The sequence below is a fragment of the Clytia hemisphaerica genome, unplaced genomic scaffold (assembly GCF_902728285.1).
Source record: "Clytia hemisphaerica strain Z4C2 unplaced genomic scaffold, Clytia hemisphaerica genome assembly, whole genome shotgun sequence".
Classification (NCBI taxonomy): domain Eukaryota; kingdom Metazoa; phylum Cnidaria; class Hydrozoa; order Leptothecata; family Clytiidae; genus Clytia; species Clytia hemisphaerica.
In genome coordinates, this window is record NW_027104162.1 from 181,582 (window position 1) to 196,053 (window position 14,472).

A 14,472-nucleotide genomic window follows, 5' to 3' on the forward strand; every position below is an offset into this window, starting at 1 on the left:
CATTCCATTTTACGAAATTACTTGGAAATATCATAAATGTTCATGGAAATATTGAAATGACTAGGGTCTTTCTTTGTTGATGTAATCTTTAGTAAGCACACGCAAGAAAATTAAAAGTTAAATGATTATATTTCCACAAAAAAACAACAAAATATACACAAAAATTATCGTTTTTGAAAGTCGTTTTTAAAGCCAGGCCAGCCCAGCTAACCCTTAGGTTATTTTCATTTTTTCGAGTTTTTAGTCTTCTTCTCATCACTGTCATCTGAACCTGAAATGTAAAAAGGATTAAAGTGTTAAAACTGATAGACAATGGTTGATATAATTCTTGTTTATTATTTCGCTCATGAGCTAAAACTAAAAAATTCCTGATCGCCTTTAGGTAGATTCTACTTTGTATTCATGGCATATTGTTTTTTTATGGAATAACCCGGAAAATCGTACAAGCATCTAGAGTTTTTGGGCGATTTCATATAAATGTTAACACTAGTCATAGCTTTCACTAAATGCCCCCACATAAAGATCATGTCATGCACTTATAAAGCTTTAATGCTTTAAATATTAAACATTAAAAAATAATCAGGAATTATTGATTCATTGAGGCGTTTGCTTGAAAAAAAAAATTATATTCCATTATAAAAAAATACATACTTGAAGAATTCATGCAGCTTGATAACTTAATAAAATTTAAGGAAAAGCTGGAAAAGCCTCTCAAAAATATATTTAAAAAGTTATGGTATCATTATCTTACTGATTTTCACATCTCCTGTTTGTTTGTTTTTTCTCCTGGTTTCTTTCTTATAACGATATATGTCATGATTATTATTCACTAAATAGACCTTTTCTGGTAATGTCGCAGACATCTTAGATTGTAGGCAAAATACATAGTGGTGAATAAATCAACAAGGTAACCAGTCAGAAATAGCTTGTTTTTTTCATTGGCTGCTATATTTCAACAATTCTCTATTGCTACTTTGCCTAATAAACAATAGTCAAGAGGATACTGCGTATAAAATTATCAAAAAGTTCTGCGCCATCTTAAGTTGGGTGAAATAGAAACTCACTTATCCTAGTTAAGGCCCGGGCTCCACTAGCGTACGCTGTGATTGCACTTCTCAAGCAAAATCTTCTATGTTTTTTGTCAAAAGAAAAGTAAAGGAATGCCATTGTGGTTTATTCAGACGTACAGTCGAGAAAAGTTAAATGCGCCTAAATTTCTTTTCAAGTGCATAGTCCTTTTACATGATGCAATCTTTTCTCCAAGCTGATCGCAGCGCATACAATGAAGAGACGTGCCTTCAGGAAGCTAGACTTTTTGAGTTTATAGCTAGCGATATACATTCCCTTTATGGTGTTTCTGTATGACTGTCTGTGTACCTAGTCTAACCACCGTTAAATGCCTTCGGGAAGGTCTCTCCTAAGTTAGAAAGCCAGAATTTGGAGCTATTTCACCAAACCACTGGAGCGTAAGTTATTTAGGCTATCACAACTGCATGAAAAAGTTTAACGTGCGCATGTAAAGTTTAACGAGTAAGCAAACTTTTTTCAGGTTTTTCAAAAAGATTTACCGCACTGAAAAGACGTAAAAACACTCTAAGTGAGGTAAATTATTTTGAAGACCAAAAGAAAAAGTCAACCAACGTTTGGATATGTACATTCATCTTTTTGTATTTTGGCGGTTGTTTTACTAAGTTAAGAAGGACTTTCTCGAATAACCATATGATGGTATTTAAAGCTCAAGAAGCCCTATAAACAATAAAGGTAGTTATCAATAAAATGATAGACAAAAATAAATTAGAGTTTGAACAAAAATATCAAATGTACATTTGAAAACTTAAGCAAATTTCTTTAAAGATTCTGGAAAAAGAATTGAAATCATTGCTGAAGTGAACGTCTCACTAAATTACAGTAGTTAGTATTCAGTTTCAAAGACAAGAAACAAAATTTGACATACAAAACACTTTTTCTAGTCAATGAATCAGCTCATCATCATCATAACCACCAGTCTGCCATTTTGTTTGTTTTGATTTGCACAAGTAATATTGTAATTCGTGTTATATCATATACACTGTTTTGATTTGCATTTATAACACTCGCTTCAGCTTTTCAAAGCTAAATCAAAGCTAAAATTGTAATATGTAATAATGATAATACTATATAACGTAATATGAAAATATATACTACCGTCCCGGAAAAAAACCGAATATTTACGGAAGAGACTAACTACGGAAATGCTTACGCGACAACAACAACAACAACAACAAAACAATTCGCAAAATTTTGAGATTCCAGTCCAATATCTATGCGTGAAACTATGAGAGCCTCCTCGTCGCTACGCTCCTGCGGGGGCAATTAGGTTACAAATACCTTATTACACGAATATTACTAGGCAAGTATACAACGGCCTTGAAATTAACACGAATTTTATTGGCCTAGCGCTAGCGATAGGGCCTTTCATTTGCAACTTTCCGTCCGTCCTTCCGCTGTCTGTCCGTCCGTTTTGGTAGAAACGGCGCTTTAAACCAGTACCACACTTTTTAATTTTGCCGTTTGGAGAGGGAAAAGGTTGCTAAAGTCGGATACTGGCTACAAAAGATATATTTTCTGATTCCGCGCTCTTTCAAAAACAATTTTCAAAACAAAACAAGATGGCGGTGGAAGCGAGGAGGTTGATTCATACTTTCTTGAACATTTTCTTTGCTTTAGTGGTCAAGAGACTTTCAAACCAAAGATATTTTGTAATGGTTTTCTTTTATAAACCTTTTTCAACATTCTGCCATATCTTATAGTTTTTGCTCAAGTTTTCATAACGTTTTATGAGTAAAAATTCTACCTTAAGTCACTTTTATTTTTAGTTTATTGTTTTCGAAAAGACTTTATTTTTAGGAAATAATGGCTTCTGATATATAAATAAATAAACTGAAATGCAGCTCATGTGTAAATTTGAATAAGATTGAAACTTTTTCCTTGATGCTACACAAGAAAACAGTCACTTCTGGATCTTTCGCTAACAACGGTCAGTCTCACAGTGGTGGGACGTGGTATGATTTTCAAACTCAACACATGATTATTAAAAGTAAACTGATTCTGGAATTTGGTAATGGACACTAAAATGGACCTCATGTGTAAATTGGAACAAGATTGATACTTTTTCCATGAGGCTACGCGCGAAAATGGTTATTTCTGGATCTGTCTCGTTTGACGATTGGTGCAGTGGCTTGATTTTTCAAATTCGACACAGAATTATTCCAAGCTGATTATGGAATATGTTAGCGGAGACTAAAATGCAGCTCATGTGTAAATTTGAACAAGATTGGGACTTTTTTCATGATTCTACACATTAAATAAAATGATCAATTCTGGATCTGTCGCATTAAACGGACGGTGGCTTGATTTTTCAAACTTGACTCACATACCGTCAACCGTCTCTAACTTGGGACGATTGGTCGAAACATGGGACTGTTGCATATCTGGTCTGTATTTTCACTTACTGTAAAATCGAAAGAGAAATCGTGTATTTTTAAATACACCTTTCCTTTAAACTCAAATCAAATGACTTTGGAAGTTCGGTGAAATGGTGGCCGAATTGCTGTCCCATGTTTTTTCAGATAAGTCCCAAGTTGGAGCAGTTGATGGTAATTATTTAAAGTATATAAACTGATTCTGGAATCTGTTAATGGACACTAAAATGCAGCTCATGGGTAAATTCAAACTATAAATTCAAACTAGATTGAACATTTCTCATGGTTGCAAGGCATGAACAGTGAAAATGGTCATTTCTGGATCTTCGCATTAACTGTTAACTCACATTAACCACATGAATTTTATTAGCTTGGATATGCAGACCATAAAAACTATTTCACCGTCTAGTTCTTTAAAGATCATTTTTCTGGTCTACGGTCTGGTCCAACTATAACATGCCTGCAGGGATATTTCTCCCTGCATATGTGAGTGCACCTAATTCGTTAAAAAGTGCCCACTCACTAAGCAGAATATTCGGGAATTTTTTTATATTTTTCTATGGGCGCGCATAATTTATGGAAAAAGCTGACCTTGTGAAAAAAGATGAACAAATGAAAATGAAAACACAGGCTCATTTCTAAACAAAATGGCCGCTGGAAAGGAGCCTTTTTAAAATGTGGCTGATGTTTTGATGTAGTTTAGAGTAGTTTTGAAAGTTTTTTGAGTTTGTAAAAGAGGTTATATGGTAAGTTAATTATGTGTGTCTGCCTGGGTTTTGATAGTCTGTCAACAAGGTTCACTCACAGGCAGTATCAAACAAACTGTACCCGACATTTTTAGTTACACCAGGTAAGATTTTTTTTTCTGAAATTTTGAGGCTAGAATTTTATTGGAAATTTGAACCTGCGCCTGTGCAGGCCCGGTTGGTAGGAGACCATTCAATAAAATTTCAAGCGTCTAACCAATGAGAAGTACCACCAAATTTTTTTCCTGTCTTCACTTTGATCCATGTCAACGTGGTCATACATTTGCTGTTTTGCACGCTTGTTTTCAACACGTTGCTTTTCGCTGGGCCTTCACGCCCAACGGGCTTCTTGTTTGCTTTTTCAAGGACGCCACGGCTGGTTTTTATTAAGGGGGTTTTTATTAACACGAAATTTTTGGACCTACCTGGAAGTCCTATAAATTAACCTCTGTCCGTCCGTTCGTTCGTCCGTCCGTCTGTTACCAGCTTTTCTTAGGATTGGCTCATTAGTTCTTTCTGATTTTTGGCACAATGATGCAAAATGGCAATGCCCAAAATGTGACAGAGCCCGATTTTCGAAAAAAAATCATTTCCGGCCGAAAATGCAGGAAAAATGTTTTTTTGGCATTTTCTCGAGATTTTATCATTTGTTTTTTCTGATTTTTTGCTCAAATCAAAGATGCGTATTAACAATGCCCAAAACATGGCCGAGTCCAATTTTTGAGAAAAAATTTTTTCCGGCGGAAAATGCCTGAAATATGCCGGAAATCGCCGTTTTTCTAGATTTTCATTGGACTTTTTCCTTATAATTGATTGTTTTTTCATTCAAAAACATTATTAATAGCACTGCCCACCATCAAGCATGTTTCAACTTTCAATAAAATTGATTTTTGAAGCCGGAACTATTTTAAAAGTCCCCGGAACAACCTATTTTCGCCGGAAAGACAGTATTTCTTGAATTTCTCGAGCTGTAATTTATATTTTTTTATGAAATTTTGCACACTGACGCAATATGACAATACCTAAAATGTGACGGAGCCCGATTTTCGAAAACATTTTTTTCCGGACGAAAATGCCGGAAATATGTCGGAAATACCGGTTTTTTGACATTTTCTCGAATTTTTATTTTTAGTTTTTTCTGATTTTTTGCAGAAAGATGCGTATTCGCAATGCTCAAAACATGGCCGAGTTCGATTTTTGAGAAAAAATTTTTTCCGGTTGAAAATTCCGGAAATCGCCGTTTTTGCAGATTTTCATTGGATTTTTTCTATGTTTTTCACACAAAAACATTATTGATAACAATGCTCACCATCAAGCATGATTCAATTGTCAATAAAACTGATTTTTGCGACCAGAACTTTCTATTTATTTTTTCCCTACAACCCTTCCCTCTCCCCCACCATCAATCAATGATGAATTTCTTGCGTTATGCATTTTCGCTAAACGCTATGTTTTCTGACTGATTTTTTTTCATTTTTCTCCTTGCATTGCTATCGAACTTTCATCATCAGGTAGGTCCATTCAGCATCTAGCTTTGTGTTGATAAAATGACTAGTGATATTCGTGTAATAAGGTATGTAGAATTAAATCTTAGGCAAAAAGATACATTGAGAAAATCAATTATGAAATTGGTATACTTAGGAGGCATTCTACTCATACTCCATAGCTCTAACGAAAAGTTTCTTTCAGTAAGTATCTATAGAGATTTGTGATCAGATGGGCCTTTTCATAAATTACGCCACGAACATCACTTGCCTCGTATTCAAACAATTACCATGGTGATTATGTCTCTTGAGACACTGAATAATGTTTTTATGAATAGAAAATAGTTTTAATAAAATCCGCTGGGAGTTAATCACCATGGCAATAATTTCAAAACGAGGCAAGTGATGTTCGTAATGTGATTTTTGAAAAGATCTATTATTATATTCTAAGAATTTATGTTTTTGAAGGGAAATCAATCCTTACATTTGCATTTACCACAAGATTTCGGACAGTTGAGGGAAAACTGTGGGATTTCACAATAGTGAGGCCGGTGTACTGACATGATACGACAAATTCTTTTCAAATCTCGACATTTTGGTTTCTTGTATGGATCTAAGAGTAGAAGTTAGAACTATATGGTGCTCAAGTTTTATAGTTAAAGGAACATAAAACTAGTAAAATGTAAACATTGCGCGAACCACGTGTCATCATATTAAAGAAAACAATTAAAATCACGTGTCCAAAACAAACTTGTAAAACAATTGAAATAATCAAAATCAGCCATATTTGTTTTGATTTTTGATTTTGACATGGGACATTTGTTTTGATTTTGTATCCCGCTGCATACGGTTTGTTTACAAACTTTGTCAGTGCTTTTATGTCCCTTTACCTCTCACCAGTCAAATACTTGTCGAAATATCCCACAAAAAGATACAGGGCATTTCAAAATGCTGAATGTTTAGAACCGCTGAATCCTGGGAAGTGTGTATAATTTGCTGAATTTTAACCTCTAAGCCTCCAGTTGTAGGGTGAAGAAATATTTTCTTAGAATTAGCTCAAAAAATGCCCTTGAAAAAATTCATATGGGACTGAAAGATTGCACAAAAGTTTCCTCATGGATCCAAGAGCAACCAAAAAAAACTGCAGTCGATTCGAAAAGTTTTGGACCCCTTTTGGGGCACTTTAAGATGACTCCTGGTATGGTTTACCAGTCAGTAAAAAGTGGGGAAGATGCTCTGTGAAACTTACTTAAAAGTGGCATAGGAAACGATTGAAAGGGAGATGTTGCCTTGAGCCTCTTTTTGCATTCTTTCTCGTACACTTTTCGTATTTGATAAACATCGGTCGGACTTGGTGTATATCCTCCCAAAGGTCTTGAAGGATCAGCTTTCCACTCGATAGTCGGTTTACCGTTCTTAGAGAGCTGAAAACTAAAAATCATGGGTTGAGGTTTTAAAGTTATATTCTGCAATGTCTTCCGACATTACATCATAGACCCATTAGCGAATTGGTTGTAAGTGACGTAAAATCAATCAATACGTCACTTTCAACCAATCAGCTGTTGGGTCCGTGGAAGACATTGCAATGGTGCATATCATGAATTGGAAACTTTTGATTTACCCTATCTTGCGTTGTTTTGACGTTTTTTATGCAAACTGGATGCGCTACCTAAAATTTGAGGTTTGTTTTCTAAGTCACTCCTGCCTCAGTGACCCACTTGAGTCTTAATATCCACCGGGGCTGCTATGAACGAAATAATATATCACTGGGTCTTGTCTTGAGATCTCAACAGCAATTCTCTTTGAGTAAGAATCTTTACCTCAATTTTCACCTAGACAAAACTGTTAAATTTAGGCATAGGCATCTATGACCAAACTAATGTGATTATTTACCGGGTTTAAGTTATAAATTTCTAATTTTTGTCCGGGGTAGACAATTTTGATTAATTTTGACCGGCTCACTAATTGGGTTTTAAACTTGGCCAATTTTGGCTTTTTTCACCGGTTATCCACCGGGGCGAATTTGACCAAGTCACTCTCGGGTAAGTTAATGCATGTCCCAAAATTGCATTAAATTTTTCGCCCCCAGTTCCAGTTCATAAACCATAACAAATTATATATTTTTGGGAGCGTAATTGGATGTAGAATATCGGATTCGGTGTTACTTAAATTTTTTTTCTGTATAATTAGAGATATTTTAAGAAAACCTGAACCATGAATAATGACGTCATAATTAGGTTTTCTTAAAAAAACTCTAATTATGCTGAGAAAAAAATTAAGTAACACCAAATCCAAAATTCTATATCCAAATACGCTTCCAAAAATGTATAATTTGTTATGGTTTAAGGGCTGGAGTTGGGGGCGAAAACGAAAAGTAGATTTTGAATAATTTTGGGACATGCATTAAGTTACCCGAGCTGATGCAGGGCTTTTCTAAGGCTATCGTTTCAAAATTGAGTTAGTTGATTCCAGTACTTTGTCTCGTCAATGATCCATTCAGTCCGTAGATAATAATACAAAATCAGTTGCCTGTGGACCTCGTTAGATTATGTAAAAGATTCTACAAAAGTCCAAGAATAGAGTGCTACTTTTCCAAAGCTGTTAATCTAGCTTAAAAATATTTAGTTGACGTCAGTATAAGGGTCAAATCTGGTTTACACCCGGTGAATAGGGCACTCAAGGTAAGCGATCCTCCGTCCATAGTTGCTGCCCTTTAGGGTACGTTTTCAGAGATAATATTTTGTTTTGGTATTTTGGTTTTTTCATGCTTTAGTTTTTATAATTTTGAAAATATTATTGATATACATTCAGACTCACTTGGTATAGTGCATGATGCTATCTGGATCGAATTTTGTTCCCAAATTGAAAGTTTTGAAGGCTTTTCTGAAGTTCAGTGCAGCTCGAGGTGCTGTGGAAGTAAAATAAGAGAAAAAGGAAAATTCAGTTAGATATAATATCTTGGATATAAAATTCATACAATACAAGATTAAGCTTTAAGAGAGGGCCCTTGCCGATGACTTCAGGTCTCAGAGATTCCATCGAATTCCATGGTGATTTGAAAAAATGATAATTGACTAGATGGTTTAGTCTGATAAGGCTCGTGAATTTTTGTTACCCACTTCTAATTGAAGAATGAATTTTACTAGAATGTAAGAACAGTCGAAACTCAACTGAAATTTAAAGGTTTCTTACAGTATGTCAAAAAACGGTAAAAATGAAAAAAAGGTCTTACAATCTTGTATATTTTCCCAGTTGATTCTAACGTAATCATCTCGATCGTCTCTTTGCATTTCATGCATGAAACCAAGCACATGTATAAATTCATGTTGCACAATATGTCTTTTCACGCAATAATCAGGATTCTTCTCAAGTTCGTCATCGTCTTCATGACGTAATTTTTGCGCATGCGTGTCAGTGTTTTCTGTCCGATTTTCAATAATGGCTTTTGTTTTGTTCATATAATCTTTTGTAACTTTATCACTATCGTCCCCACTATTTGTTTTGTCGTCTGTGTTGTTTTCATTTTTATTGTCGTCGTTTTTCAAAGGTGGAATGTACAGATTTAAGATTTGACGACTTGTTCGGATTCGACCAACGAAAGAGAAACATCTAAAAAGAAAATTTTCTTAAAATGATAAATGAGAAAGGCAAACATAGGAAAAAGTTTCTTCTTTAAGAGTTTCTATATAGTTCATTGGATTAGCGTTGCTGAGCTGCGCTTTGAAAGAGATGACCAAATTCGACGCTTGTAAGGGGCTTTTCCAGAATTTTTTTGAATATTTGGGAGGGGGGCTGGAGGACATAACATTTTTTAGAAATTTACCCCCCGGACATTGTGACTTTTGACCCCCCAGACAGCAGCCCGAACCCCCAGACAAGTATTAGTTGACCCTCCCCCCCCTTGGACACTCAAAATTACCCTCAAACAAGGCAAATTTTGTAGATTATCCACTACCCCCGGACACTATATGCTCGACCTCACATGTACGAACATTTTCTGGAAGAGCCCGAGGGACCCTATCTCAGTTTTTTTAAACTGCATGAACTTTTTCCATATAGATATATATCATTTTTTAAGCTCAAAAAAGCGTAATGATGATATTGCCATAAATCCTCTAACTATGATGTCATCAAAATAATGCCGGATCTTCTAAGGTTTTTCTTAAATTTGTACCATCTGACTGGGCAGATCCATGACTATGCTAAGTCTAAATAAGACAAATCACTAAGAAATAAGCCCAAAGCCGAAGAAAATTCGCCGATTTTTTCCGTATACCGCCATAACGCCATACCACCATTTTTGCCCGCCTTTACTATCACTGTAACAGACGATAACATCGTCTACTGTTTGTCCTGTTGGTTCTTGAGCGAAAACTAAATCAGCGCTTACCCTGGCACCAATGAAACGATATCGATATAGTATTCAGGTTTAGTTTCATGATCTGTGACATCTTGGAAGTTGATGCAAGTCATGAAACCGAGTTGGGCCAGTGAAGAACGTATAATATGACGCTGTTTTGGTCCTGTAATTAAAATGAGGTCAAAAGATATAAAAAATAGGGTCCATACGATGTTAGATTATATTCTACAAATTCCTGGCCAAAAGTAAATGGAATTCCATTTATTCTATTGTTTTTTATGGCTCCTCTCCCCCTTCCCTCTCTCTACAATGTTGCTGAGTCAAGTTGGACTGAAATTTAACATTGTACAGAGGGGTGAAGGGGGAAACTTGTGAATTCTTACCAAAAAGTGAGGTATTCCATTACTCTTGGCCAGTATCGTAGTTACTAAAAATTTGAATTCCCACAAGTCGTGCTGACAACATTAACATATGCAGTTCCTCATGAATGAGAGTCTTATTTTTAAAATTTTACATATGGAAGCTTGCTTTTGGCTTAACTATCATGTGCTGAATGCTTTTTTCGTATTATACAATGAACCAAGTAGATTCAAAAGTTTCAATAGCAGTTTCAAGTTCATATTGGGTTAAATGAGGACCCCAAGTGGTTTTCGAAATGGTGTGATTGGCGTTTTCCAAGTTCGTGATTTTGTGATTTAAAATTCGTGATTGCGTAATTGGAGGAACCAACGTGATCAACATGATTGTGATAGAATGGAATTTTAACTCGTGATAACGTGATTTGCAAATTTTTTTTGCACGATTGCGTGATTTGAAAGGTGACATAACATACGAGTTTTTTTTTTTTTGCTATGCGCCATGTGAAATACTCTTAAAAAGTGCAATCCTTTGGAGGAAATATAGGAGATGTTTTCAAACTTACCAAAGGCGTTACTGAAGGAAAAAGGAACAATCCCATATTCCCAAATATGAAAGCCAGTCACTCCTCTCCCAAGACCACGCCTTTTTCTTTTTCTCCTGTCCTCTCCAGTCTTTTGATTTTCAACAGGTTCTAGAACGTTCTCGATTTGCTCGTCCGTTAGTATCATATCACCTAAATATAGCAAGTTGGGCGACTGAATGTATAATAAGAGGTGGATTTTAAGGTTCACCAAGACATAAAACTCATAAAGCAGCTTATAGCCAAAGTGACAAAATCAATAAACTTTTGCTGCTTAAGAGTTTTGCCTAAATCTTTTTGTCCTTATTGCTCAATCAAAAGCCCAATCAATAACAAATTATTTTGGCGCTGTCAAAAGCATTAAAAAGTTTTTATTTATTTCTCGCCCAAATTTCATCTGCATTGCAGAGGTCCAATTTCCGGTCCGGTCATACGGTAATCTTCGGATTAAGCTCAATCCCCCCCCCTGCTGAGCTTCCCGCCTCATCGCAAATAATCTACCTTGACTTGTGAAATTGTCAATTTAAAGAGTTATATTTTTCATACCATCAGATTTTGTCTGCTCAAGAAGCCTTTTCATTTGAGCATCTTTTTCATTGGTATTTGTTGGTGGTTTGGTTGTCGTGGTTGATTGAGAATCTGTTGTTTGTGAACTGTTAGTAGCTGAAATTTAAAACAAACTTTGCTTGCTAAGCTCTAGTTTAAAAACACTCCGTTCTCACAGACCCACTGAGACCCCTTCCCACTGGAAAAATTGGCCAAAATATCGTCCCGGTGGAAAATTATCTCCTCCAATAATCAAATAAGATAATCCTCACTGCAAAATATTATTCTATTTTTCCCCATCCCCAGTGAATTCTGACTTAAAAACAAAAAATTAACATACCCAGCCATAAAAGATGTGGGAATATCAATCCCCATCGAGTTTCAGTCCGTTATTTTTATCTCCACTGGCTGAAATAATTCTACCGGGCCTGTGAGAAGGGGTTGTTTAAAATTAGATTACTAGGCAAAAAGTGGGCATACAGTTTAAAAATCTTTGCTCGAAAAAAATTGAAAGAATTATCATCATTGTATTGACGTCAAAAGAGGACGAAAGATAGCCAACTTGCTGCCCACCTAAATCTTTTAAGAAACCATCGATAAACAAACTAAAAACTCAAAATTTCCTAAAAACTTACTTTTTAGTATAATGACAGCAGAGATAAATAGAAGAAACCAATAATTACACGCCAGCATGTTTCCTCAAAATATACACCCACAAAAGATAAACAATCTATAACTTATATGATCAATATCTCTCATAAATATTCGTATACTAATATTCGCAAGTTCACTTTAGTTAAATCGCTACTGCTAATATATTCGAAAGAAAATCGCAAAATTGAGCAAGCACGTCTTTAAAATTGACGTCTTTGCTACGCATAGCAATTTGACAGAATATCATTTAATATAAGTTTAACTAATCTTCTTTTGTGTCAAGATGAATATTTTCGCTATATACAGGAACGGGTATGATGTCATACATACATACAGTTAAGCGTTACATTTTTTGGCAAAGTATTTATAAGCATTTTTCATGCCGGCCGATCATCATCTTAATTAATTGCTTCGGGCGAATAAGTAGAGCAAAAATTTAAGAACATTTTTTGTGGGTTTAAAATTATTTGACTTTTATCTACTTTGGCTCAAAAGGCTGTGTAGGACATATCGACAGTACAGAATAGTGGAAAACTTCGTTTGAAGTTGTCCCTTAGAGAAACTCAAAAAGAAAATTCTATGATTTTTCAAATTCGAATTTTCTAGAAATCAAAATATTCTTATATAAAAAATACAGTCCTCTAATGTTAATGATGAGCAAGTTGCTGTCCATTAAAATATTTTTGCTATTTGTAATATTTTGATGAGATAACATTTCCTTAAGCTATTAAGCAATATTAAGTATCCTTTTAAAGCTTTATTTACACTTGTGCCGATTCAGTTAATGTGTAAGTCCGATTACCTTCCTAGACTAGTTTCCTAGGTTTAACTGTTTTTCGGTTTATGGTAGAATCAGTTTGCTTTTATAAATTGGGGTTTTACAATTATACACTTCTGTCTCACAGCCCCGGTGGAACTTTTTTCTTCGATAAAAATTTCTATCGAAATTCAAATGGGGGTATAAATTCTATTGTTCCAAAGTTAAAAAATGGTTTTTTGAGTGCAGTTTTTAAACATTGATTTTCGGATCGGGATAATGAAATCAAAGTCAATTTCCCAGTGGGGCTGAAATTCCCGGGTATTTTCCTACCGGGCACGAAATTTTTGCCAAATTTTCCAGTGGAGCTGTGGTTCCAGCGGGTGTGTGAAACAGGGGTGTAATTGTTCACCTATTGTTAAAAAACATGATTCTTTGTTTTACAGGCTTCAAATCTACAAATTTATTTCAACCTACACCCAAAATTATTTTTCCCACAACGAGATTGCAAAACAAACGTTTTAGTTTTTTCATCAGTTTAGCAGAATGCTGGACGAGATGGACACTGGGCGAAATAAGAGATTTCCAATCCTGAAAATATCTTGAAAATATGATATTTCCATATAGCTTTGTAAATATGGAAATATGACTTTTCCAAATCTGAGATATCATATTTTCAAAATATTTCCAACATATCTTGAAAATATGATGTTTCAATGAATTTCAGAATTGGAAATATCATGAAATATGATATTTCCACAACTTTGGAAGTATTGAAAAGTCATATTTCCATATTTACAAAAGTATATGGAAATATCATATTTTCAAGATATTTCCAGGATTGGAAATCTCTTATTTCGCCCAGTGGGAGTTTTTACAAGCTCTTATTTGATTTGGTTGGCCGTTAACCAGTAATAAAACAATTTTGTTACTTTTTCTAAAGAACGCGTCATTTTTATTACTTAGAATGACCAATTATTAAAGTATCTTATAAAAACTCCATCTCATCTGCACAATGCATGTACATTTTCAAGTGTCATTTTTCTAAAGTTAATGATTTTGGAGTTTAATTAACCACGCACATTAGTAAAAGCGATTAAAATATTTCGAATTTTATAGTGTGGGAAGTGGAAACTTATTTTTTTAGATAATAGGGTCAGTAGGTCTGTACGTTATCCCACTTAACTATTTTCTGAAATTAAACTGTTGAATTCCAGCCCTCTTTTAAGGGTTTTCCAGAAAAAATTTGAATATGGGGGGGGGGAGTGTGGGATATAACAGTTTTCAGTGTTTTACCCCCCGGACAAGCATCAGTTGACCCCCCGGACAACCTAAATTACCCCGGACAGAGCAAATTTACCCCCCCCCCGGACAAGGAAAATTTTGATAATTTTTCGCTACCCCCCGGACAATATATCCTCCACCCCCATGTACGGACATTTTCTGGAAGAGCCCAATATTCTATTATGATATGCACCATGTTATGATTTCTCTAATTTTCTGGTATCTACTGTGTCTTATCCT

At 35.1% G+C, this 14,472-nt stretch overlaps 1 protein-coding gene across 1 annotated transcript; it reads right to left on the minus strand.

Annotated features, from left to right (window-relative positions):
- Positions 1 to 110: 110 nt before the first annotated feature.
- Positions 111 to 12,466, minus strand: LOC136814126 (zinc metalloproteinase nas-6-like). The gene is made up of 9 exons (XM_067070636.1): positions 12,173 to 12,466; positions 11,538 to 11,654; positions 10,974 to 11,144; positions 10,082 to 10,214; positions 8,924 to 9,300; positions 8,509 to 8,599; positions 6,941 to 7,122; positions 6,176 to 6,304; positions 111 to 271 (listed from the first exon to the last, which is right to left on the minus strand). The coding sequence occupies exons 1-9, from the start codon at positions 12,228 to 12,230 to the stop codon at positions 225 to 227; spliced, it is 1,305 nt and encodes a 434-aa protein (XP_066926737.1). The 5' UTR covers positions 12,231 to 12,466; the 3' UTR covers positions 111 to 224.
- Between the last annotated feature and the right edge of the window lie 2,006 nt (positions 12,467 to 14,472).